At 40.1% G+C, this 27,457-nt stretch overlaps 2 protein-coding genes across 3 annotated transcripts in view; one reads left to right on the top strand and one right to left on the bottom strand.

Annotated features, from left to right (window-relative positions):
• Nucleotides 1-619, bottom strand: part of FAM162A (family with sequence similarity 162 member A) — a 41,607-nt gene extending 40,988 nt beyond the window's left edge. Inside the window, exon 1 of the mRNA XM_043997192.1 lies at nt 471-619. Coding sequence (XP_043853127.1) covers nt 471-522 — 52 coding nt within the window. The 5' untranslated portion in view covers nt 523-619. The remainder of the gene's footprint in view (nt 1-470) is intronic.
• A 3,091-nt stretch (nt 620-3,710) lies between these two features.
• The window catches only part of MIX23 (mitochondrial matrix import factor 23), a 35,369-nt gene continuing 11,622 nt past the window's right edge, over nt 3,711-27,457 (top strand). Inside the window, exons 1-3 of one of the 2 annotated variants that reach the window (XM_043996273.1) lie at nt 3,711-3,850; nt 19,320-19,445; nt 24,249-24,395. In XM_043996273.1, the coding sequence (XP_043852208.1) occupies nt 19,335-19,445; nt 24,249-24,395 (258 nt within the window). In that variant the 5' untranslated portion in view covers nt 3,711-3,850; nt 19,320-19,334. The other variant, XM_043996272.1, reaches the window with a different exon arrangement.

Below are 27,457 nucleotides of genomic sequence, written 5' to 3'. Positions count from 1 at the left end.
TACTGCAGTCAGAAGAAAGAGAAAAGCGGGGAGGAGAGGGAGAGAGGGAAAGAGGCGGAGAGGGAGAGAGAGAGAGAGGTTCATTGAGACTTTATTGTCACCATCATTTCTGGATAGGCCGCCCCTCCCCCAACGCCCCCCCCCTTTAAAATAACTTCTTCAGGTAACACGGAAAAAACAGTCAACCAAAAATAAAGGATTCGGCCACCAGATCAAACGGTATGCGCTACTCTGCCCCCGCAGCCGGTAAACCACCTGTCCAACGCGACAGCAGCACTTGTGTGGGGGCCCCCGGAGCGGAGCCAGGCGCCAGGCTGAGGGGACGGCCGATAAGGTGGGTGGTTTCGGGTCCCTGCGCCCCAGAGCTCCTTTCCCCTTCCCTGAGTCGGCGCGACGAAGGACCGGCTCCGAGGTGGGGGTAGGGGGGTTACATGTCCGCCCTCCTTCCCTGCCATCGCCCCGGATCTCACCCGCCGCAAGGCACAGGCCACGGAAGCTCCCCATAGCCGAAAGTGAGTGCATCTTCTCCAACAGAGGTCGAGCTAGCTCTGAGATGTCCAGCCCCTTCGGGGGTCAAAGTCATTGAGGACCCAGTGACGTAGCGCGTGAGCTGCCCTCGCCACCGCCTGCACCACCCCACTCCAGCCACGTGATCCCCTGGAGGGGCGCGGGGAGGAGGAGCGCAGTTGGAGGCTTCGATTCGGCTGCTCCACAGCGGCACGTAGCTTATGTCGTTGGTTCTGACTGGTACTTAGTGCCAGAGGCTCATTTAAACAAGATGTGCTTTTTTTCATATGAAAGATTCGCCACAATTTCAGCATGACACAGTCCTGAGGGTCAGAGTATCTTGGTTCTGATCTCATATCTCCAGTCTCTTCTGTCTATGTCTTCTTTATTTGTTTTGTTTGGCTTTTTTGCAAGGCAATGAAGGTTAAGTGACTTGCCCAGGGTCACACAGCTAGTAAGTGCCAAGTGTCCGAGGTTGGATTTGAACTCAGGTCCTCCTGAATTCAGGGCCGGTGCTTTATCTACTGTGCCACCTAGCTGCCTCCTCTATATCTTGTTAGTACGTAGTTTCTGCACATTTTTTTCCTTTTTACACTACAAGCTCCTTGAGAGCAAGGACTGTCTTTTACCTTTCTTTGTGCCCTTAGCACAGTGCCTGGCACAGAGCAGGCACACAGTAGGATTTCACTGCTCTAGCACTGGTTTGTATGGGCAATCAACAAATGTTCTACGTGCACTCAGGAATTTCGAGGCAGTCAAATCACTCATTCCTTGAATTTATTTGTATCAACGCAGCTAAAGAGTTCACATTTACCTGAAGTTTCAAAAAATACCCGCACGGAGCAGCTAGGTGGCGCAGTGGATAGAGCATTGGCCCTGGAGTCAGGAGTACCTGGGTTCAAATATGACCTCAGACACTTAACACTTACTAGCTGTGTGACTCTGGGCAAGTCACTTAACCCCAATTACCTCACCCAAAAAAAAAAAAGATTTATATCTGCACCACCTTTTCTCACGTTTATTTTAATTTTATTTTTTTGCGGGGCAATGAGGGTTGAGTGACTTGCCCAGCGTCACACAGCTAGTAAGTGTCTAGTGTCTAAGGGCAGATTTGAACTCAGGTCCTCCTGAATCCAAGGCTAGTGCTCTATCCACTGCGCCACCTAGCTGCCCCTTTTCTCATATTTATTAAAGAGCTTACTATGTGCCCGGCACTGCACTATTAGCTGATACAAAGAAAGGCAAAAGATAGATAGTTTCTGTTCTTAGAGAGCTCACAATCTAGCACCGGATATCTTTTAGAAATACGAAGACATAACAGCCAAATCCTCATGCTTCTCTGAGTGTCCTCAATTTCCTCACCTCTAAAATGAGGGGAATCTGAGTAGATGATTGGCATAAGGATTGAAGGACCGTATTTGGAATCAGGAAGATTGACGCGTAGCAGTTGTTAATCACGGGCAAGTCGCAACCTCTCTGATCCTCAGTAAAGTCCCTCCCAGGCAGAATGGGTTGTTTCGAAGCTCAAGTGAGGTAATCGCATTCACCTTCTGAAAAGCACTAATTTCTTAATTTCCTTCTAGCTCTAGCAATCTCTAAATTGACTTAAAAACCTTTGTGGACCTTATTTCTATATCCTTAAAATCGAGGGTATTTGGATTAGATGCTGCCTATTTGAAATCTTGAACAGGATGTCCCTTGGACATCTTGACTCAGTATGTCCAAAAGGGAATTCGTTATTTTTCTCTCTAAACCTGTACCTTTTACTAACTTCAGCGTTGAGGGCACCACTATTTTCATGTCATCTAGGCTTACAACCTAGTTATTATCCTCACCTCCTCACTCTCTCACCACCTCCCCTATATCTTATCTGTTGCCAAGGCCTGTTGATTTTACATTTTGGGAATAAGCCCCTTTCTTTCCTCTGACACTACCAAGATCTGTTCAGGCTCTCATCACTGATACCTGGACTATTGGAATAGTTTGCAGGTTGGTCTCTCTGCCACAAAAAATCTCTCCCCATTCCAATCAATTCTCTCTTCAGCTACAGAAGCACAAGTCTGACTGTCACTACCTTGCCTGAATAAACTCCAGTGTCTTCCTATCCCCCATCTCTGAAACCAAATATAAAATCCTCAGTTTGTTGTGCAAAGCCCTTCATAACCTGCCCCTCCCCCATCTTGCCAGTATTCTTTCACCTTAAGTCCCACCATGTACCCTGTGATCCAGTGACAGTGGCCTCTTTTTGATTCCTCAGACAAGACACTTTATCTCCTAACTCTAGGCATTTTCACTGGTTCTCATCCATGCCTGGAATATTCTCCCCTCATCTCATTCTCCCCTCACTCATCTCTGCCTCCTTGCTTCCTTCAAATATTAGTTAAAATCTAACCTTCAACAGAAAGCCTTTCCTGATGTCCCCTAACTAATGCTTTCCTTTTGTGGATTATTTCTAATTTATCTGATTAGATAACTTGTTTATATGTTGTCTCTCCCGATTAGACCACGAGCCCCTTTAAAAAGAGGGACAGGACTGGCTTTTACCCTCCTCCAGTGCTTTACACAATACCTAGCACATAGTCGTCTTTTAATAAGTATTTAAATATTGACTTTTCACAAGGTCCCTTTCAGCTCCAAAATTATGGTGAACAAAGCTCCTATTTTCAAGTTTTCAATAACATAATTTGTATATAGTTTAAAAGATTGTAAAATGATTTCTTCTCAATAGTGTGAGGGCAGTATGTTATCTTCATTTTACAGATAAGAAATTAAGAATCTGAGAAGTTGGAGGAGCCAAAACTTTTTAAATGACCAATATAATTGGGGGGGTGGAGACAGCAATGAGGGTTAAGTGACTTGCCCAGGATCACAGAGCTAGTAAGTGTCAAGTGTTTGAGGCTGTATTTGAACTCAGGTCCTCCTGAATCCAGGGCCAATGCTTTATCCACTGCGCCACCTCGCTTCTCCTCCCTTCTCTTATTCAGGGAATAAATAACAAATGCAATAATAAGTCCTATAGTGGTTTCCCCCCAGCATTGTTATATGTGGGAGTAGAGAAGATCCAAGAGCATACTTTTCACATCACTTATTTATTCCCAGGTTGTTGGGTTTTTTTAAAGAGATTCAACTAACTTTTTGTTTCTGTCACTTTTAGAACTTCTCTCAGCAGTCCAGTATCCACATCATTCCTCAGTCCCTCAAACTGCCAGCGGCCTTTGAACCAAAGTCAAGGCCATCAGGAGGTGAACTGTTAAGTGGGACAAGGGTGAGGACGCACAGGATTGGGAGGAGTGTGAAGCAAAGAGAGAATGGAAGATGAGACCACGGTAGAAGAGGGTCAGAGGTGAGGACCGCTGCCTTTACCCCAGGTTATTTCTGTTCAGGCTTTGCCTCGGACAGCCTCACTCCTCAGTGATTGGCCTCCGCCGGGGTCCTCGCGCCTGTCCAATATGTCGGCGCCCACTGGAGGTGTGAATTGTGAGGAGTTCGCTGAGTTCCAGGTGAGGGGCCCCTTTGCTCTAGGCGCACCCCAACTCCCCGGTCCCGCGGGGCCTGTGTCCCGGCTTGGACCAGACGAACGAGCCGGGTTCTGCTCGAGTGGAGGAGAGGAGCGAGAGCTCCCTTCCCTGGAGCCCTTGGAGGTCACGGAGGGGCGAGGACGCCGCCCGCTGGAACCTCGGAGAGCCGACCCTGGGGTGAAGGAGGGGTGGGGACCCCGTTTGCGCGGCCTCGGTCCCCGCCGCCTTCGAGCTTCTCTCGGCTTGGGACCGGGGATAAGGGGAGTCTGGGGCGGCCGCTAGCTCTGGGCTCCTAAGTGGCGGGAACCAAGCATCATAAAGTCCCATCCCCGAGGCGTGGTAGTCTCGGACCCGGGGTGGAATGAATGAGGGTGATCCTGAGAGCCCAACCAGGTCCTGGCTCCCTATCCCTCCCCTCCCCCTCCCCCTCCCGCCCTAATCCCGACCCGGCTAGTGAGAGAGGAGCAGTTCAGGAGACACACACCCCCGCACCCCCACCCCGAAAGGGTGAGAGTGTATGCGAGGGAAGACACGTGTTTGCGGGGCAGGGGTTGTCTGTGTCTTTGTGTCTCCCTCCCTGAACCCTCACTCTGTCAATTTGGAGGGTGGGGCGGTCAATGTATCAGAGAGGGGGAAGGGAGGAGAGAGTGAGTGTGTGAGTGAGTGAGTGTGTGTTTGTGTGTGTGTGTGTGTGTGTGTGTGTGTGTGTACGAGCGCGTGTGCTTGGAGCTGGGGTGTCTGAGTTTGGTAGCCGTTTCCTGGCTCTCCCTACCCCCCATTTCTCCGATTCGGGAGTGGTACCAGTGAGGGATAGGTGTGTATGTCTTCTGTTATTCACTAGCCACAAACTTAAAATTTGCAGTTCGGGTGGAGCGGAAATTTGAATTTGGGATCCTCTCTAGCTAAAATGCTGAATGTTGGGAGGGAAAACCGGTTTCAGAAACCTTCGCTGGAACCCCACCAATGCCTTTTGTCCCACTAGAGGAAAAAGTTAAAATGGACTGAAAAGCAAAGGAAAAAAATGCCACTTGTAAAATTAAATCCCAGACTGTGATCCACATAACTCAAATCATTGTGAAGGAATTTTGGAATACACTGCGTAGGGTATCCAGTTATGGAAGGAAAACATAGGGTTTGGGGTGTTGTTTCTTTAAACAAAGCATATGTTGTAACCATGGGACAGTTCATAGTTTTCATAATTATGTAGATTTTGGAGTGGTGATGTTTTAAAATATTTTACTCCCCCCCACACACACACAATGAAATTAACCACATTTTCCCATGTGTATGTAAACCCGTTCTTCTTTTTTTTTTTTTGGTGAGACAATGAGGGTTGAGTGACTTGCCCAGGGTCACACAGCCAGTAAATGTTAAGTGTCTTGAGGCCAGATTTGAACTCAGGTCCTGACTCCAGGGCCATCCACTGCGCCATCTAGCTGCCCCAACCCATCTAAACATAAATGTTTATTCACCGTTTGAGATTTAACAACAATCCGGTTTTGCTAAAGAAAAATCCATATTGGGCCTAAGTTTAGCTACTCAGTACACTAAATATAACTGTCATATATCTTGTACAATAGTACAAGAGGACTTATCCTTGGAGGCCATTTGAGCCACCCCTGTATTTTGCAGATTAGATTCCTAAGGACTTTCACTAGAGGGAGAGGCAGCTGGGTGAAACAGTAGATAGAACCCAGCCTTGAGTCAGGAAGGACCTGAGTTCAAATTTGTCTTCAGACACTAGTTTCCTCAACTGTTAAAACAGGGATAATAATAGCACTTACCTCCCAGGGTTGTTGAAATAATTTTTGTAGGGGCAGGTAGGTGGCGCAGTGGATAAAGCACTGGCCCTGGATTCAGGAGTACCTGAGTTCAAATTCGGCCTCAGACACTTGACACTTACTATCTGTGTGACCCTAGGCAAGTCACTTAACCCTCATTGACCCGCAAAAAGAAAAAGGAAAAAAGAAATAATTTTTGTAAAGTGCCAGACATATAGTAACTGAATTAATAAATGCTTATTCCATCCATATGTATATCTTAAAATATGACTGATCCAATTTCAGTAGGACATGTAGATGCATTGATTATTCTACCAATAATGAAAATTTGGTATTTTATGTTCTGCAGTTCGTAGCCTTAGAGAGTTGTCCTTGGACACTTGATAAGCCTAAGTGATTGGCAGTCATACAGCTATTTGTGTTGGAGGCAGAACTTGAAACCCAGGTTTTCCTAATTGAGCAAACTATCCATGGTGTATTCATTTGGTAACAAATAGAAATGATATTTTCTGATCATTTTTACAGATTATATACACTATTTGTTTTCCTAAGTCATCCATAATTTACATGTGTTTTGCCCTCCATTACCAGTGTCTTCTCTTAATTGATTTCTTAGCCATGCTTATTTTCTTAAAACTGTTTCTCATGTAAAGTATGTCATGTGAGCATAGTCTGGCAGAGTTAGAAGATATTTTCATCTGATTCCTCATGTTACAGGTGAAGAAATTAGGGCCCTGAGAGGTGAAATGTTTTGATCAAGGTCACATTGCTTTGGTGGCAGAACTAATACTAGACACAGGTCTCTTGAGCACCAGGCCCCTGACATTTCTACTGTTATCAGAACAACCTTCTGACAATAGCAATGTCTCAGTTTGCACTCTGACAACACTGGACAGCATATTTCATCATGAGTCCTTTAGAATCATACTTAATCAGAGTTCCCAAGTCTTTCAAAGCTTTTTTCTTTACAATAGTGTTATAAACTGTTTTCTTGATTATGCTCACCTCAACTCTGCATCAGGTTGTACATTTCCCCAGAGTTTGTGTGAAACTTTTCTTTTCATCATTTCTTAAAGCACAAGTCTTTATCACAATCAAGGCCATAACTTGTTCAGTTACTCTCTAATTGATGGACCCCTCAATTTCCAATTCTTTGCCAACATAAAAATTATAACTATTTTGTACATATGGTCCTTTTCTTCTTTTTTTATCTCTTTGTGAGTATTGACCTAGTAGCAGTATCACTCAGTCAAATGATAGCAGTTTAATAGTTTTTTGGGCATAGTCCAAATTGCTTTCCAGAATGGCTGAATCAGTTCAGTGGGCTGCTCTTTGTATAAGAAGATATTACTGACTTCTCTCCTCATGAGTAATAAAGTTTATTTACTCTTTCAGGTGATCTCTTGTTATATGCATTTAAGCTCATTGGGGGGGGGGAGGCAGTGAGGGTTAGGGTCACACAGCTAGTAAGTATTAAGTGTCTGAGGCTGAATTTGAACTCAGGTCCTCCTGAATCCAGGACCAGTGCTTTATCCACTGTGCCACCTAGCTGCCCCTTTATATACATTTAGATTTGAGTTGTCAACAAGCTAGGAGTACTTCTGTTCTTTTTAAAAAATTGTTTTTCTGTGTAAAGTTGACCGACACATTCCAGTCAAACTTGTAGCTTCTCGAATACATACCCAAACCAACCAGGTTTCTCTAGTCCAGACATTTGATCAATCTGAAGCCAGAAGTTCTGTCTTGCTTTTCCAAAATTCCAGGTTCTTTAAACGTGTTCTTTTCTGTAGGAACCCAGAATCTGAGATCTGGTAGGGACTCAAGTAACATTTAGTCCAATTTACATCATTAGAGCATTCCTGGGGCTTTTACAGGAAAAGCCCCTGTGATAGGGAACTCAGTAGTCAAGGTCTAAAACTATCTACTGTGCTTTGTGTTAAAGCTTTGTGTTAAGTACTATGGATGCAGCAATTTAAAATGATTTGTTCCTGTAGTCCATTCCTACTAGAATGACTTCTTTACTGTCTGGGAAACTTATCATTTGGGACTGTTCTTTTAGAACAGATTTTTAAAAAAATAGGTAATGTTTTTTAAAAGTTTATGAAATTATGTTCCATTTTAGAAGTAACAAGTGTGTCACAACACTGTATTGCATGAAGATTTCTTATTCTTTGCTTTCAAGACATGAAAAAAACATGGCTGTTATGAACTTGAGCGATTTAACTTCACCTCCCTCAGCCTTGGTGGTTTCCTCACCCATTAAAGGGAATTGGTTTAGACAATCTAAGTTCCATCAGTGCTAAAACTTTGGAACTTTGATTTGTAAGGGCCAAATTTAGTATTGGAAGAGATAATTGGGCGGCTCGCCTTAACATTGGGGTAAGAAAAGAAACAACCTCTTTCAAAGACAAAACACAGGTTTATTAATGGGAACAAATTCAAAACACAAGTGAGATTAATAGAACTAGAAACAATGTATAAATCTCTGGGGGTAAAAAGGCCCCAGGCATCCAAACCTGCCTCCAGCCCAGCTAGCTCCAAAGAGCTAGCTTTGCCTACAAAACAAACTTACCAGCACCTGAAATCTGTAGCTCTAAGGAGAATTAGCTGTGTAGTCTCTTCTGTTTATATCCAAAGGTCAAACACCAGCAGCTCCTCTGTCTGCCTTCCTTCCCTGTTTCAGAACCCTCTCAAAACTGCCTTTTCTTCTTCTCTAACCCCTCTACTGAAACTCAACTGTGATCTCTGACTTTCCATAGGAAGGGGAGGGGCCATTCTTAGTTATGCTGATGTCTCTGATTGGCTCAGCACACCCACATAGGCTGTCTCCAATTATAATCTAGCCAGACCCACCTGGACTTGGGGAAGGCTAAAAAAGGAGGCATAGTTACTTAGTTTCAATAAATATTCCCTGTGGTCAGAGTTCCTCTGGTTTGTTCAGTTTATCTCCCAAAGTACACACCCATCCTCTCTTAGGCTTTTCAAGCTTACATTTTTTCAGTCTGCCATAATAAAGCAAAGATAGGGTTATGAAACCCCAAATCACAATTAATTCCTTACAGTTTAAAACAATTCTTTAGGGTTACTACAATATGCTCTTTCTCCTGTGTTCTAGTATGTGGCAGAGTGGAAATAACAGAATTTGGAATCAGAAGACATTGATTCGAATCCTGGTTCCTAGAATGACTTTGAACGAGTCACTTTCATCTTTTAGGGCCTCAGTTTTCTCATCTGTAAAGCAATGGTTCTAGACTAGATGATCTCTAAAGTTCAGATCCCTCCAATATTTTTCTCTGTTATCTCCTTTGATCCAGTCTCAGAGAAAATTGTGGCCCTTCTGGATAAGGATAACTCCTCTGCTTGTGCCCTTGATTTTGTATCCTGTTGGGGAGGAGCTTGTCTCACTTGATCTAAAGTCTTTTTTTTATCCATTGAGTTTAGGTCCTGTTTCCTAAGCATTACTTCCCCATTCCCATAATGTGTTTCTCTCCTCACCTCTTACTCCTCGCTCCATTCAAGACTCATTTCAGTTGCCATCTCCAGCAAAAGGCCTTTCTTGATTATCACCAGTTGTTAGTAATTGCCCCACAATTACTTTGTGTTTACTTTGTTTACTTCTCTATATCTGTTGCTTCTCTGTAGAGAATGTAAGCTCTTTGAGAACAAGAACTTGTTTTAATTTTTGCCTTTGTATTCCCAACCCTTAGCACTGTACCTGGTATGGAGTAGTCACCGATAAACAATTGCTGAACTCGATCTTTTCTATAATAATATAACAAATTTCCATTATGAATAAAATAATTAGGACATACTGTGTTTTTGGACACAGCATTCACTTTGCCTTTCTTTGTCTAGGCAGTGACTTACTCATCGCCGTAGTAATGCTTGCTAATAATCTTTTTTAAAAAATTTTTCTCCAATGTTTTGGTTATCTATAAAATATTTAAATTTGTAAAATATTATTAATATGAAGGATCATTTACCAAGATTTGGGTGTTTTTTTGAATAAGAAAAATCAAGGTTAAAAAAAGGCAAGGACTAAACTAGTTAGGACCTGCTTTATATAGAAACTGAGTGGGAAGTGAGGGAAAGATTTAAGATACTCCAAGGTTTAGTTTGAATTCCAACTGTGCATAGTAATAATAACAAAAGCCTCATCTACTCTTTTTTTTTTTTTAATTTTAATTGAGGCAATTGGGGTTAAGTGACTTGCCCAGGGTCACAACAGCTAGTATAGTGTTAAGTGTCTGAGGCCAGATTTGAATTCAGGTCCTCCTGACTCCTGGGCCTGTGCTCTATCTGTACCACACCTCATCTACTCTCAAACAAAAACATTCACAGATATACAGATACCTTAATTTTAATCACAGAATTTTTTTTTCTGGGTGGGGAAATGAGGGTTAAGTGACTTGCCCAGGATCACACAGCTAGTTAAGTGTCAAGTGTCTGAAGCCAGATTTGAACTCAGGTCCTCCTGAATCCAGGACTGGTGCTTTATCCACTTCGCCATCTAGCTGCACACCCCCTCCCCCCCCCCAATACCTTAATTTTAACAAGAATTTTGGGGTTTTAGAGTCGAAGATGGTGAAGCTGTCTTGCCTAAGCTCATAAAGCTAGTATGTGAGAATGCTTTACTCTGATTTCCCTTTCCACTTATCTTTCCATTACACTCTTCACACGCGTATCATTAAGATACAACACAATAATTAGCTATACTACAAATCCGTAAGGAAGCACTTCTATATACTAATTTATGTTGCTTACTTTGTTATATACTGCTGCTGGAAAGGAGGTAAAAATATTCAAACACATGTAATTGTACAAAGAGAGTTGAAAGTATCAAGGGTGAACCTAGGTAAATCTGGAAGGTAGGGGAATTGTGATTCTCAGCTTTCCCTTATTAGGACCCCTCAACTCCTGCCTTAACCTTAACTTTGATCCCTTTGCTATCAAACCAGAAATGGAGAGAATATCAGTTGTTTATGCTTTGATGTAAATCCTTTAGACCCAAATCAAATGCTACCTTCTACTTAGTTGTAGGAAGGTTTTTAAATCTCCTGTCAGTAATGACCTTACTTCCCTCAGATCTTGTAGAACAGTATCTTGCATTTTCCTTAATGTGCTTATGCTTATTGTTCTATTTCTGAGGAAAAGGACCATGTTAATCTAAATATTACCTCCCTTCCAGGTCATAACCTTTATTTACTGCATTTATACTTAATAAACGCCCTTTTCAATAAAAAGTTCAGGAGAATTGCAAATAAATTATGCATGATAAGAAAAGTATCATTACTGGCTGGGGAGAAGGTTTCATGGAAGAGGGTAGGTCTTTGCATTGGTCTTTTTTTTTTAGCAACAAACATTAATTTATTTTTCCATTTACATGTAAGGGTAGTTTTCAACATTCATTTCATAAGATTTAGAGTCCCAAATTTTTCTCCCTCCCTCCTTTCCCTCCCCCCTCCACAAGATCACAATCAGGTTATATATGTACAATCCACAAGTTGTTCTTTTTATCAGTTCTTTCTATAGGGGTGCATAGTAAGCTTCATGCATTAGTTCCTTGGGATTGTCTTGGATCATTGTGTTGCTGAGAGTAGTTAAGTTCATTCACAATTGCTCATTGAACAATACTGCTGTCACTATGCACGATGTCCTCACAGTCTGCTCACTTCACTATAGATCGATGTTCATTAGTCTTTCCATGTTTTCAGGGATCATCCTGTTTGTCATTTCTTTAGCACAGACCATTCCACTAGTAATCATATATCACAGCTTTTCCATCATTCCTCAATTGATAGACATTCCCTTGATTCTCAATTCATTAGCCTCCACCAAGAGTTGCTATAAATATTTTTTGTACAATTTCCCCCCTTTTCTCTTTTTCATGATTACTATTGTTAACTGTTTTCCCTTCCATTCTATTCCCTTCCCCATGATATTTATTCTATTATCCATCTTTCTTTCATCCTATCACTCTTCAAAAGGGATTTGCTTCTGTCTGTACCCTCCCCCCACTCTGCCCTTCCTTCTTTTGCCCCTCTCTCTTTATCCCCTTCCCCTCCTATTTTCCTGCAGGGTTAGAGACATTACTCCACCCAATTGAGTGTGTACATTATTCCCTCCTTGAGCCAATTCTAATGAGATTGAGGTCTTTGAGCCAATTCTGATGAGTGTTAGGCTCATTTACTGCCCAGATTAAATAGATTACTCCACCCAGTTGGGTGTGTCCGTTAGTTCCTCCTTGAGGCTGCTCTGATGAGTTTAAGGTTTTTGAGCCTTTTCTGATGAGTGTAAAATTCATTTACTGCCCTGCTCCTCTCCCAGCTCTTCCCCAAACTTCATAAGCCTTTCCTGTTACTTTTATGTAGGATTTCACTTCTGCCCTTCCCCCTCCCCCAGTTCATTCCCTTCACCCCTCAATTTAACCTTAAAGATATCATCACCTAGCTAAGTGACACAGTGGACAAAGCATCACCCCTGGACCCAGGGGGATCCCAGCCAAAACCTGGCCTCAGACACAAGACAGTCGCCCACTGTACAACCCCAGGTATGTCCCCTATCTCCAATTTTTTATGGTTCTCTAGGGTCTTGTATTTGAAAGTCAAATTTGCCATTCAGTTCAGGTCTTTTCATCACAAATACCTGAAAGTCTTCTTTTTCATTAAAGTCCCATTTTTTCCGCTGAAAGATAATGCTGAATTTTGCTGGTTAGGTGATTCTTGGTTGTAATCCCATTTCCTTTGCCCTTTGGAATATCATATTCCATGCCCTCCAGTCCTTTAATGTAGAAGCTGCTAGATCTTGTGTTATCCTGACTGGGTCTCCACAGTACTTGAATTCTTTCTTTTTGGCAGCTTGCAATATTTTCTCCTTGACCTGAGAGGTCTGGAATTTGGCTATAATATTCCTAGGAATTTTCCTTTTGGGATCTCTTTCTGGAGGTGATAGGGTGGATTCATTCAATTTCTATTTTAGCTTCTTCTAGAATTTCAGGGCAATTTTCCCTGAGAATATCTTGGAAGATGGTGTCTAAGCTCTTTTTTTGATCATGGTTTTCAGGTAGACCAATAATTTTCAAGTTATCTCTCCTAGAACTATTTTCCAGGTCAGCAGTTTTTCCCAGAAGATATTTCACGTTGCCCTCTATTTTTTTTATTCATTTGGTTTTGCTTTATTGTGTCTTGGTTTCTTCATAAAGTCACTGGCTTCCATTTGTTCAATCCTAATTCTTAGGCAATTATTTTCATCAGAGAGCTTTTGTACCTCCTTTTCTATTTGACTTTTCAAGCTGTTGACTTTTTTCTCATGTCTTTCCTGCATCACCCTCATTTCTCTTTCCATTGTTTTCCCTCGACCTCTCTAACTTTATCTTCAAAGTCCTTTTTGAGCACCTCTATGGCCTGAGACCCATTTGTATTTTTCTTGGGAAGCTTTAGATATAGGGGCAATGATGTTGACATCTTCCTCTGAGGGTACCCCTTGGTGTTCCTTGTTACTGAAGAGAACTTTTCTATGTGTCCTCACCTTTCTCTGTCCGCTTATCTTGCCTTTCTTTTACTAGACTTTTAGCTCCTTAAAGTGGGGCACTGTTTCCAGGCTGCAGTATCCCAAGCTTAAGAAGTCCCAGGTGGTATGATTTAAGGAGAATCAGGTTCTTCACTCCCTGGCCTTTTCCCTGGTCCTTAGATGACCCCAGGCCAACTTGCTAATCAACCAGCTTTGTGTGTTGTGGTTGTTAGCTCTGAGCCTGTGCCCCTCCCCAACCTGGACCACTGCTACTTGAGCCTACCTCCTGGTTCTCAGTAGGGGTGTAAAATTCAAGTTCTGCCTCAGCACCAGCATAAACCCCTCTAGTCTCCCTCCTGCCCAGGGCTCAGCCCATTCACCAGATTGTGAGCTTAGTTCCAGATGACACTGGTGCTTCAGATGTGTCAGGGTGACTGTGTGGTTGGGCTCAACTCCTGTATCAGCACAGCAACTCCCTCCTTCTGACCTTCCAAGCCGTTCTTGGTTAGAAGATGATTTCAGCACATTCTTCTGTGAGTTTTGCTGCTCTGGGCATTTTCCTATGGTGTTATTTGGATGTTTTTTGGAGCGATCATGTCATGAGGTCGGGAGCTCACTGCCTTTCCTCCTTTGCATTGGTCTTTAAAAGAGGGATGAAAATATTGGGCAGAGGGAGGAAGGGAAAACATTCTGAACAGCAAAAACAAAGGCGGTTGTTAGTCCTTTGTCCTCAAAGAGGATTAATGACTTCACAAGGTTGATGTCTTGGCTTGAGGTGAATTGGATTTAAGTGAGGCAGAGCTGCACTTTGCTCTAGAGTCATCAAAGTACAGTGACAAAGACAAAAGTCAAGGGGATTGTGATGTCCCATAATGCAGTGGGTGACCTAGGGCCTTTCCAAAATTAAGTCCTTTCTCAGGTCTCATTTTGTTTGAGAGGCTACACCATTCAGTGACTAAGGGGTATGTAAGAATTTAGACAGAAGGTTGCCCAATTTACCTTTCCCTCCGTGATTGATTTTTGTGATAAGCAAAGGTACTGAGGTAGGTAAGCATGTACAGCAGGTATACCTGGGTGATCTGCTATGTTTGTAGTTTACATGGAAGGTTTGTAAGTTGTAAAAGTAGGGTAGTTCGCAGATTATGGAGGGTTCTGGAGTGTCAGGCAAGAAATTTGAAGATTGCTTAGTTTAGACAATAGGAAACTAGAGGATTTTGAGAAGAGTAACATGACTATATGTTTATACACACACATATATACATATATATATACACATATGGATGATAAATATATCTTCAGATATGCTTCCTACATATAGAAGAAAGATAAGCATAAAGAGTTTGAGGAAGAAGATGGAAGCAGGAAGTCCTGTTAGGAAACTATTGCTATAGTTCAGGATGGTGGTAATAAAAGCCTATACTAGGGTGGTGGCCATAAAGCTGAGGGGGCAGAGAAGAAAGCTACCTCAGAGCATAGCTTTGGAACTTTTAGGATAAGCAAAGGTAGAGGAGAAGGGTAGGTTAGAAATAACACCAGAGGGGGCAGCTAGGTGTTGAAGTGGATAGAGCACCAGCCCTGGAGTCAGGAGGACCTGAGTTCAAATCTGGCGTCATACACTTGACACTTACTAGCTGTGTGACCTGGGCAAATCACTTAACCCCAATTGCCTCACCAAAAATAAAAAAGAAGAAGAAGAAATAACACCAGAGTTTCAGGTGGTACTGTGGTAATAGGAAAGTCAGAAAGAATGACTTTAGGGGGAATGTAATAAGCTAAGTTTGAGGTAGTAATAAGATACGGAGTGGAGGTGGAAAGGGTAGGATGCAGGCAACTGGAGCTACATATCTGGGGTGGCTCTAACCTTTGGGTCTAGGGCTATGGGAGAAAGAAGCAAACTACGGGGGCAGCTAGATGGCGCAGTGGATAGAGCACCGGCCCTGGAGTCAGGAGTACCTGAGTTCAAATCCGGCCTCAGACACTTAACACTTACTAGCTGTGTGACCCTGGGCAAGTCACTTAACCCCAATTGCCTCACCAAAAGCATTAAAAAAAAAAAAAAAGAAGCAAATCACGCATATGTATGTATTAAAATTCTATCTGTCCTGTTTTTAGACTATTTCTCTAGGCTTTTAAAAGTTTCTTTTTAAACTTTTAGTAATTTCTTTTTAAAAACCCCAATTAGGGGCAGCTAGATGGCACAGTGAATAAAGCACCCTGGATTCAGGAGTACCTGAGTTCAAATCTGGCCTCAGACACTTAACATTTACTAGCTGTGTGACCCTGGGCAAGTCACTTAACCCTCATTCCACTGCTCCAAAAAACAAAAACAAAACAAAACAATTAAAGCTTTTAGTAGCTATTGATATATTTGTGTCATTTCAATTCTTTCTAGTCTTATAGTAGAGATGCTGGTTTTTAAAGCATAATTTCCATATGTAATTTTTATAAATTAAGATTTTCTCATAATGGTTTCTCTTAAAATAGGAGCACATTAGCACTTTCAATTTATTAAAAGCTTCTTATTTCAGAGATGTAGAAGCTATGGTGAGGATAAGGTGAGTGGCATTCCCAAGGTGGCACAACTAACACTTGTCAGTCAAACCAATATTGTGTGACTGCTTCAGTCCATCCTGTGGGCACTGTGCAGAACGCCAGTTAGAGAAAAACCACTGCCTTCCTTGGCAGCTCATTCCACTTAGGAATTCTTTCTTTAGATTAAGCCTAAATTTTCCTTTTTGCAACTTCTAAGCTTGGCTTCTGCCTCCTGAGGACCTTGCAGAGCAATCCCTCTTCCATATGATAGCCCTTCAGATAGATACTTGAAGATAGCAATCCTAACTCCCTTCTCCAGGCTCAATACCCTAATCCTCACATTGCATGAACTAGAGGCTCTTCATCATTCTGATTGTCCTCTGGATGCTTTCCAGGTTATCGGTGTCCTTCAAAAATGCTCCCAGAACTGAATGCAACACTCCAGATGTCTGAGAGCTTATGCCTCTTAATACAGCCTAGGGAGGCATTAGTTTTCTTGCCTGCCATACATATCATCTGCTTTACTTGAATTGAACTTGGCATACACTTTTACTCAGATTTTTCTCAAAAGAACTGCTATCTAGCCATGTCTTCCCCTATTGTACTTGTGAAGTTGCTCTTTTCAACAGTGTAAGAATTCTCATTTATCTCTGTTAAATACACACATATCCATGTGTGTGTGTGTGTGTGTGTGTGTGTATCTTACTCAGTATAGTGTTTAATTTAATATTCTAAATGTGGGTTCTAATCTGTCCCCCCAGTTTTGGGGGGAAACTGACTAAAATCACTGATAAACGAGTTTAGGTTTTTTAAGGGTTTATTGAAAGATAGTAAAAGAAAGAGAAAGATTGAGAACAGATTTCTTATAGCCTGAAATCCTCGCCTTCCTAAATTCCCTTGTGAAGTCCTGCCACCACGCTGATCTCTCCAGCCAAAAGAGGAAGAAGACTCTCCCCAATGTCTGCTTCTTGCTTCATGTTTCCCTCCCAGAAATGGGAGGTTCTTCAAGCTGTTTGGCTAGTGTCATTCAAATTCATTGGTTCACTGGACCCGAAGGTGGTCTGGATATAAAGTTCAAAGTTTTTAGCTTCTTAAGTACCAGCCTGGTGTGTTTACAATCTAGTAGTCTCCAGGTGGGCCCATGAGTATCTGCTAAATCTCATCTATCACATTCCATTATCTTGACACAATAGCCCAGCATTCTAACCTGTCAAGATTTTTTTTTGTTTTGTTTTGTTTTGTTTGCAGGGCAATGAGGGTTAAGTGACTTGCCCAGGGTCACACAGCTAGTAAGTGTCAAGTGTTTGAGGCTGGCTTTGAACTCAGGTCCTCCTGAATCCAGGGCCAGCGCTTTATCCACTGCGCCACCTAGCTGCCCCCCAGTCAAGATATTTTTGTATCTTGATTCTTTAATTCAGTAATTTAGCTATCTTTCCCAGCTTTGGACATTCTTCAGTTTTATGCAATGTACCATATACTTCTTTAACTAAATAAATTATTAAACTATTAAACAAGACTGGATCATGCACAAGTGCCTGGGAAATTCTGCTGGAGAGCTGCCAGGTTAAAATGGATGTGTTAATTGACTATTTTGGGGGTCTAGCTGCACAACCAGCTCCAAACCTGCCTGATTGTCCTGTCTTCTGGTACAGATATCTAGTTTTTATAAGAGTAGGATGAGATTTTCAAACAAATGCCTTTCTAAAATCTTGGTAAATTATAGTTACAGCATTCCCCCAAACTACCAGTTTTGTAACCCAATTAAAAAAGAAATGTTAATCTGGCACTGTTTGTTCTTGATGAAGCCAACACTGGATTTTGTAGTTTTGTTTTTCTAATAACTAGGCTGGTGATTTCTTCAGTATAGGGAGCTCCTGGCGAGGGATTTGGTCTACCAATGCAGATCAGATCATTTTTTGCAAGTTGTCTTATAGAGTTGCTTGGGACACTTAGAAGTTAAGCGATTTGCCCATGGTCACACAGCCTAATGTGGATCTAAGGTAGAACTTGACCTTAGGTCTTCTGGCTCCAAATCCAACTCTAATTTTTTTGTGATTGCTATTACCATTTTTTAGTTGCTTAATAGCGATCCCTTTAGATTCTAGGACTGGAACCATGAGGACCTGAGTTCAAATCTGGCCTCAGACACTTAACATTAGCTGTGTGACCCAGGGCAAGTCACTTAACCTCCACGTGTCTCAGCTTCTTCATCTTTAACGTGAGGTTAATAATGACATCTACCTCTCAGGGTAGTTGTGAGGATCAAGTAAAAGAATATTTGTAAAGTGCTTCTCAAGCTTTCACGTGCTTTATAAATGTTAGCTATTACTGTTAGCTAGCTACTATTGTCTTCTCCAAGCCCGTATATTTGATATTTGTTTCAGTTGGGTGTTTGGGGATTTTAGTTTATTTTCTTTATGGGTGTTTCAGAAGTTGGAGAGAGAGAATTGAGGGAAATTTGACCAATTGTTGCCTTAGAGAAAAACAATAGAACTTTTAAAAACAGTCCTCTTCCCCTTCCACTCAGACAGAAGGTCATAGAGGGACAGTTATTTGAAGAGGTGCCAAAAATACTATCTCTGATATATTTTGAACTTCTAAATAAACCTTTTTTTAACTGATATTTTACTTGTATTTGGATCAAACTTACCTTTTTATTGCTTTAAGATTTAAGGCAGGTAGGGAAGGTTTTTCCTCTACAAACAAAAATGGACTTATTGCCTATTCATTTTAAAAAGCAGACATGATACAATGTGTGGTTGCTGAAGAATGAATGAAAAGTTGAGAACAGGGGACATAGTGCTTTATCAAATAAATAACCAATAATATGGTACAGATGCCTTTAAAAAAAAAAGAAAAAGAAAACCTATTTAAGAGAGAAGAGTTTAGTATGGAAATACTTTGAAGTAATCATATTCTAATATTAATTATACTTAAGTACTTCAGCCATCTCTAATTTTGTTGATGTGGTTTTACTCCTCTGCTGACAAAACTTGAAGTACCTCTGTAACTCAGTAAGTAAGTGGTCTTCAAGAGTTTCTGTGGCCCAACATTATCATTACCCTGGGGAAGCCAACCTGGTGAGGAGCCTCTCCAAAAATCAGTCAGTTGGATCTGGTCCTTCCACAATAGACCCATAATTCATCAGTGGTCCTGGACTTGAAGCCTTTCCAGGTTGGTCTAGGACCCATCAAAGCTTATACTCTACTGCCATAGCCTTTGCAAACCCAAGGTTGCCTCCTTGCCACAATCAGCAGAATTTTAGTGGGAGATCATCAAGTATAACTCTTAACTAACTTTAAACAGCACCCCTGACCCCCAATAACAAAGATTTCCTTTGCTTGCCATAATTTCCCCAGCCCTGATATAAAGGGATTCAAAATGTCCCCTTGCATTATTGTTGCTTTATTGCTCACTTGCTCTCTAACTTTTCATTCAGACTATTATTCTTTTATTTTTTAAACACATATAGGAATTACTCAAGGTGATGAGGACGATTGATGACAGAATAGTACATGAATTAAATACTACGGTTCCAACAGCTTCCTTTGCAGGAAAAATTGATGCCAGCAAAACCTGTAAACAACTTTATGAGTCTGTAAGTGTATCTTTTGGATCTCCCTTTAAAGTTTCTCTTAACTTTCCACTTCTAGGCAAAATAAGAAACAAATGAATTATTATTTAATTCAGCTGGGTGGGGGGAGGTGCTACTTAACTGCCCCCAAACTTCCTTGTCCATACTTGAGAGTAGGTTCAGGTCTACCCTTTATGAATCAAAAAAGACTTCAGGTATGTGAAGAAGAATTATATTCCTACATCGACAACCAGTTGGTGGTGATTTGGAGGAAATAGAGATGCCGGAACAGTATTTGTTCTCTGTCTTATGCATCTAGCCTTCATCTTAGTTATTCAGGGTAGACTAAAAGTTGGAAAGGGTTTCAGTATTTAATAACACCTTTATTTTTTTGTCTTTATTTTACAATAGCATAGCATCATGCAGTGTGTGTACATATATATGTGAATTTACATCATGTGTGAAAAATCAAATCTTGTAAATGGTGAAAAATAAAGAAAAAATACTTTTGAAAAAGGTATTAAAATATCGTGACTTTTGACCCACCCTGTACTTGTTTGATATTCTTTGGCAGTGGGAAAGGAATTTTCCATGATTTTCCTCTAAGATCTTAACATCCTTGTTGGACAGATAATGACAATAGTAAGTAGTTCATATTAAGTATAGTAATACCAGGCATGGCAAGGCATTTGAAAGAATAATGAGAGAGGTCAGAGAGGTAGAAAAGTAAACTGAAGTTCCTCACCTTTTCCTGTATTTTCTTCCTCCACCTGTCACAAAAGGAAATTACAGAAACCAGTGGAGAAAGCAGACAATTATGTGAGACCTCTTCACAAGACAGTAAAAAGGGAAAGTAACCTGCTTTGGGGGCATCTGAATGTTCATGTTAAAGGGTCCCAACCAAATTTAAAATGAGATAAATTTTAGAGAAAATTCAAAGAGAAAATTCAAGAGAAAAAAATGATACTTAAAATATTACTTTCTAGCTTATTAGTCTTTTTTGCTGAATTTGATTTCATCAAAATCAGTTGTTTTTTTTGTTTTAATTTTAGGCTCTATTTAGAGCCTTTTCTTTGGCTTTGAAGTAATTAATTTAGTGGAGGTATCATTTCCTTACAAACCAGTTTGGATGATTTCATTAAGGACAACCCAAATTTTGAATTTAGTTTTCATTTACTGCAATAATTTTAGTTCTTTTTTTTAACATTGAAATTATTGCCTATTGCTGCTTCATAGCTTAATAAAGTGGCCAGCCTGGCTCTGTGACCCTGGACAAATCACATAACCTCCCAGTACTCTAAACAGCTCTCTAGGATTATTAAGTTGTAAAGCAATTGTTGATCTATGTCAATAGAGGAAATTCGTCATTAGGGAGCGCCTTACATGTACGAAATCACAGGTATTACCAAAAAAAGGAAAAAAAGTTATTGCATATTATCTTGCCATCTAAATCCATAAGAATCATTTATCTACAAGATTAGTTTCTTTCCATCTAACCATCTTGGTTCAGTCTGGAACTTCTTAGTTGCCTACCCATCTTTTCTCTTAACTGTGTCTTTCAGTGTGACATATCTTTGTCATGTGAAAATTCCTGGAATGCCTACTACCTTTATGATAATAGGTATTACTGATTGTATCATAGAATGAAGAGCTAGAGCAGTTCCTTGGAATGCCCTTGTTTTCCAGAAGTATTAAGTTTTGGGTTAGATGAAGTTCCTTGTCCGAGGTCACTTAGTGGCAGTGGCACACCCAGCACTAACACGTGTGTCTTCTGACCCCTTATGAGGTGTTCTTTCCATCACACTATCCATCTGTATACTTGAAAGCTTTGGTTAGAGAAGAGTTAGTTCCTAGTCAGAGTGCCTATGCCAATATTTCCATACGAGTATTCACCTTGACTCGGGGAAGAAACAGAACTCTGTAGCAGCTGCAGCTTCCCCAGTGTCTTTTTGGCACCTTAACCTCAGAATTGCCCTTGATGCTTCTTCAATAGTCCTGGGATCTGAGAATCCTGCCATTTTTAGAGCAGGAAACAATGAGCAGGTTTGGGTGAGGAGCCCTGAAGGGTAGGGCCACCACTGACATTGGCATGGGGTCTAGGATAAGGAAGCTTAGGAAACCTGTTAGTGCAGCTCTCCCTATTTGTTCAAGCAGGCATCTGTGGGAAGGTTTCAGGTTGACCAGGACCTTGGATGGGGAAAAAAATTCCATCTTTATTTCAGTATAACTGGTTCACCTTTTAATCCAATTTATTTTATGCATTTAAAAACATTATTTTGAGAAGTCTATAGATTTTTACTAGATTGCCAAAGAGGTCTATGATACCCCCCAAAAAGTTAAAAAAACAACAAAACAACCTCCCTGTATTAGAGGGAGCATTCATAGCTCTCTTTATATGTGACATTTACTGGCTAGTCAATCCATGCGTGTCTGGCTACATGGAGGGATATAACTTAAGGTAAGCCAGCTATGTGCACGTGAATGTGTATGATTATTCAAATTTGGGCAAGGTTTTTATAAAATGCATATATATTTTCTTGTATATTTGTGGACTCCTCCATACCTGTGCATCTGTGCATAAATCTGTGATAAATATCTGTCGTTACGAATTTGAGAATGCCTTGCAATCCCATGTCCTTAAATAAATGACACAATACCACTAGTATGGGTGAGAGCAAGAGAGAGCATCTGTGGGACTGAATGTGTGTGGGGGGTTGAGTTTTTGTGTATTTCTGTCAGATACGTATTCTGTTATTGGTTCTTGAACTGATTTATTCCTTTAACTTTTCCTTTCTGCTTAGAAGTTCTCGACCTTGTTCTTTGAGGACATATCTCTTTGAGAAGGTAGTTTAGTTTTTCACTGTACCAATTATGGGAGACCATTAGTGAATGTGTTGTGAGGCTCTGATTTTGGAGATCTATACTGCAGAAATATGTTCTTTATATTATTTTAATGAGAATGAATATGATTTTAATGAGATATTGATGGCTTGGATGTATTTTTCCTACCCTAAACATATCTTCATATATTTTATACTTTTTCCCCCTAGAATATCTGTGAATGTTAAACCAGCCCATGAACTTTTAGAAACACCTTATCAATGCAAAATAATTACTATTGATATCAGCATCCTTGTCATTCAAGATTGAAGTACTCCTGAATATATCTTTTCTTTAATACAGTGCATACTCCAGAATAAATATTCCTAATCTTGCTTTTGAAATATACATTGCTTCAATGTGCACAACATCCCTTGTTGTTGCTTATTGTGAAAAATTATTTCAAAAGGATTTTAAATTCCAAAAGATATTATTGCAGAAGCATGTTAACTATTTTTGTTGGTTTTTTTTTTAAAGATTGATTGAACAAAGGTTCCAAGATGGTAAATGTTTGAGAGGTAGAAGATCCTATATATCCCAAAATATAAAATGCTATAATTCAGTGTTCTCTTTCTCTCCCACCTAAGGGTAGAGAAGCACTGTGATAAAACAATGACTAAAAAACAGTAGGTGAAAAATTGAGCCCCAAAATGATATGTGGGAGGGAGAGAAGAACCCAATTCAAACACCTTTTGTCTGGTGTTGAACACTATTGCTATGTTTTTGTGAAAAATATCTTCATTATGACTTCAAAACTATTCACACAAAACTCTGGATGCAGAGCTACATTCTGCCAATCATTAAGATCTTTTAATCCTTGTTAGTTTTCCGTTTAAACCTCATATGTAGTTGTTCAGACCTTTTATAATTACCTTTTGCTTCTATAATAGCGATTTCAATTTGACAGAATTCTGGAGGGGTTGAATTGTTTGTTGTGTTGACCTTAAATATTTTGATTTGGGGACATTTCCTCTTGTCTCTTGTGTGTCAGTCATCTGATTGTCCTCACCTGCTTGGAGCCTCTCCCCCCCCCCCCCCCCAGGTACTCCCACAGATGTTTCACACAAATACAGTGCTCCTGGGTTTTGAAAGATGTGAGACATAATGGCATTCATGTTTTGATTTTATATAAATGTGGACACGCTTGCGAAGCATTGCCGTGTAGTTGATAGAGATCTGTGTTGACACATAGTATATATGTGATTCTGTGCAAGTCACTAACCTCTCAGTGCCCCCCAGCAGCACTTCAAGAGTGTAAATTGCAGAACAGTTGCAGATCTGTATTGATAGTTTCCTTACCAGGAATTCCCTACACTAATTAAATTATGTGTCTGGATTAAGCAATGGTAATAATAATAGCTTTAGACACTGTACCCAAAGGTCTGATCATCACAACACATCTTGATTATTCAGTCCTACCACTAGGTGCCACCAAGAGAAGAAAAAATGAGAGGAGGGGAGGGAAAAGATAACATGGGGAAGTTTGCCCAGAAACACCCTTCAAATGTCTCCCATTTTCTCCTTCCCCCACTGAAAATAAGAGAAAATTATGTAGGAAAAATTGGATAGAAAGAAGGGAAAGAAATGAATGCAGGGTGGTCAAGAGGAAGAACCAAAAAAATATAAGGGCAGAGTGAGGAAGGAGGAAAGGAAGAGAGAGGAGGGAAAGAGAAATGATAAAGGCAAATTCTATCAGACAGAATTGATTTTTCCCCCCATCCTTTGATTATTGCAGATTAATCAAAACTTCCCACATTTTTAATGGCTTGACTTTCTTGCCTTTTTTCTTCGATAGATAAATATAATAGGCTCAGCAATAATAACTCATTCTGTGTTATAAAGTTAAGTTTATTTAAGAATTTTGGTTTCTTAGAGTCTTGAAATTTAAAAATATTTTTTAAAACTTTTTTTTGTGTGTGTTTCTTTTTCTCTGGTTTCTTCTTTTAGTTGATGGAAGCTCATGCCAGCCGGGAGAAAGTAATAAAAAAATGCATAGCTCAGACATCAGCAGTAGTAAAGAGCCTTCGAGAACAGAGAGAGAAGGATTTGAATGATTTAACATTATTAAAGCAAATTAGAAAAGAACAGACGAAGGTAAGTAGAAATACTCATATTTTTTCTAGTCAATACATTTTAATTTCCATTAGCAAGTATCAGCATTCAAGTAAATGAAAAAAATTTCAAGGCATTAAACCCATGAACCTTGAAAACAACTAAACAGTATAAAAAAAGTGAATATCAATGATGGTGTATATAAAGTTATACTTTTGATATTCATATATCATCTAAAGCAGTGGTTCTCAAAATGTGATTTGGTGATCTCTTGGGGTACCCAGCACCCTTTTAGGGAGTATGTGAAGTCAAAACTATTTTCATAATAATCCTGAGACATTCTAATTTCTAAAACTGTAAATATTGATAGCTATAAACAAAAGCTTTTTGCAAGATCTTCAGTAACTTTTATGAACATAAAGGGGTCCTGAGACTCAAAGTTTCAGAAATGCTGATCTTGAGATAGAAGCTGTGTATATTAACTCTAACAAGGTGTTAACAAAGTAGCCATGTGCATTTAATGTGAATGTTGTTGTTATTTACTATTGCCTACAGAGTTGACTGTCACTAGGTATTTTGTTCTTTTGGTTCGTTGCTTTGAGTAGCTTCACATAAGTCTAACAATATATTTCTTTTAAATTCTTGATATTCATTGCTTTATATACTATAATTTGTTCAACTCTTTCCCTAGTTACAGGTGCATAATTTGTTTTCATTTTTTTTGCCTTTACAAATAGTGCTGTTGAGAACATCTTTATACAGATAGATCTTTTTTCCCCTGTCTATTATGTCCTTAATATATAAACTTATTAATGGAATTGGTCAGCCAAAAAACAGGAACATTTTTGTAACTTGTGGTATAATTCTATATTACTACCTGAAAAATTTGAAATAGTTCATAGCATCACCTACAATATATTAGCATGTAGATTTTTTCAGACATCAGCATAGAATTTTGTCATTTTTTTTTACTGTCTTTGTCAATATAGGGAGTATAAGGCAATATTGCAAGAGTTTTATATTTACATTTTCCCAATTATTAGTGCACTTATATAATACTTTTTAAAAATTTTTTTTCAAACTGAAAATTTGTTAACATTTCATAGAATCCTAAAGTTGGAAGGTACCATGTCTCTTACACAGATGTTTTGCCTAGTTTTTGATTCCTGGTCACAACCCTTCATCTAGGATTCCTATTCTCTTCTTTGGTTGAGCTCAGGCCTATCTAAGCAGGGATACTAGTTTTGGTCCTTGGCAGAAGTATATAGGGAAGTCCTACCTTATAAGTCCTTTCATTTACTCTTGGGCTCTGTTCTTGGGTTTTGTGTCCCATTCCTGTTTTTGTTTTTGTGGGGTAATGAGGGTTAACTGACTTGCCCAGGGTCACAAAGCTAGTAAGTGTCAAGTGTCTGAACTCAGATTTGAACTCAGGTCCTCCTGAATCCAGGGCTGGTCATTTATCCACTGTGCCACCTAGCTGTCCCCCCAATACCTGTTAAGTAGACTTGTGTTACCTAGATCTTGAGTTCTGGTTGCCCACATTCTCTGGCCTAAGTTTCTACTTTTGATCTTAGCTAGTGCTACCACTGCAAGCCATCTTCCTCCTTCCTCCTTCCTAGAAAAATTTTTTGTCCCCTCAGCCGGCTTATCCTATTGCCAACCAAGTCTCTATATGTCCCTGAGTCTTCAAAATAGTCTTTTATCAGTTGTTTGCTCATTTGTATGTGAACAAGGAACTGGTGAAACTTTCAGATGCATAAGTAATTCCTGGGTGATGCATCTAGCTCCTTGTAGAGTTATTTATTTGAAGAGTTTCCCAGATGTTTGAAAATATATTAAGATACTGATATGTAGGTTCCCCATTGCATCCTTGGGGATGACCACATTTAAAAAAAAATACTGGCTTGCTTCACTTCCTTGGTGATGGAGAATAAGTCAGAAAACCTATTCATGCTGAAACAACTAAGCATACTATTATTTAATTTGTCAATTGTGAGTGGCTAGTTTTATTTCAAAGATTTCTTGAGTCTATATCTCTCAGTAGCATAAAGTGCTTTTGCATTGTCTTAATGCTATATGTAATTTTGCTTTGCTTTCTTTTAAGGAACTAAAATTTCATTAGTATAGGGAATTCTTGATGAGAAAACCCATTCAACTGTTATAGATCAATAACTACTCTGCAGCTAAAACTTAGAGTTGATTGGGGCACTGAGATTAAATCACCTGCCCGGGATCACAGAGCCAATATGTGTCAGAACCCAGTGTTTCTCACTTCAGGGCTGGCCCTCTTTCCACTATGCCATCCTGCCTCTTCTGGAATTCTCCACAGTTTTCTAGTTTTTAATGTATAACTGTCTGCTGTTCCATTCTTTTCCAAAGGCAGAGTCATTATAGGGATGACATCTGTTCTGATGAATACATTCAGTAGCTGGTACATGAGAGTGTTGGCCAGGGTTTTTAGTGGGTGGGTATAGTACAGAGAGGCTTTCTAGGAGTTACCCCACTTGGATTTCTTCTTAATGGTTGAAAGGATATTGGAAATTTCAAAATCTTCAGTCATTTTCCCCCTGAATTATGTTGAAATTGTATAATCATTAAGTGATATTACAAGTTCTGGATGTTTACTGCTCTTCATGGCTATTACAGCAGTGGGATGACCTTCTCCCCACCCCCACCCCCACCCCCATTTTTTTTTTTTTTTAGTGAGGCAATTGGGGTTAAGTGACTTGCCCAGGGTCACACAGCTAGTAAGTGTTAAGTGTCTGAGGCCGGATTTGAACTCAGGTACTCCTGAATCCAGGGCCAGTGCTCTATCCACTGTGCCACCTAGCTGCCCCCCCACCCCCATTTTTTAACATTAAGTTTTGAGTTCCAAATTCTATCCCTCTCTTCTCCCCCCCCTCGCCCCATTGGTAAGCAATCAAATATAGATTATACATGTGCAGTTGTGTAAAACTTTTCCATATTAGTAATTTTGTATAAGAAGATTCGAATAAAAGGGAAAAAATGGAAGAAAGTAAAAAAAAATAAGCATGTTTCAGTCTTATTCAGTTAATATCAGTTCTTTTTCTCTGGAGGCAGATAGTCTGCTTCATCATTAATCC

The sequence above is a fragment of the Dromiciops gliroides genome, chromosome 3, assembly GCF_019393635.1.
Source record: "Dromiciops gliroides isolate mDroGli1 chromosome 3, mDroGli1.pri, whole genome shotgun sequence".
Classification (NCBI taxonomy): Eukaryota; Metazoa; Chordata; class Mammalia; order Microbiotheria; family Microbiotheriidae; genus Dromiciops; species Dromiciops gliroides.
Note: the sequence above shows the minus strand (reverse complement) of the source record. Positions and strands in the feature narration are given on the sequence as shown.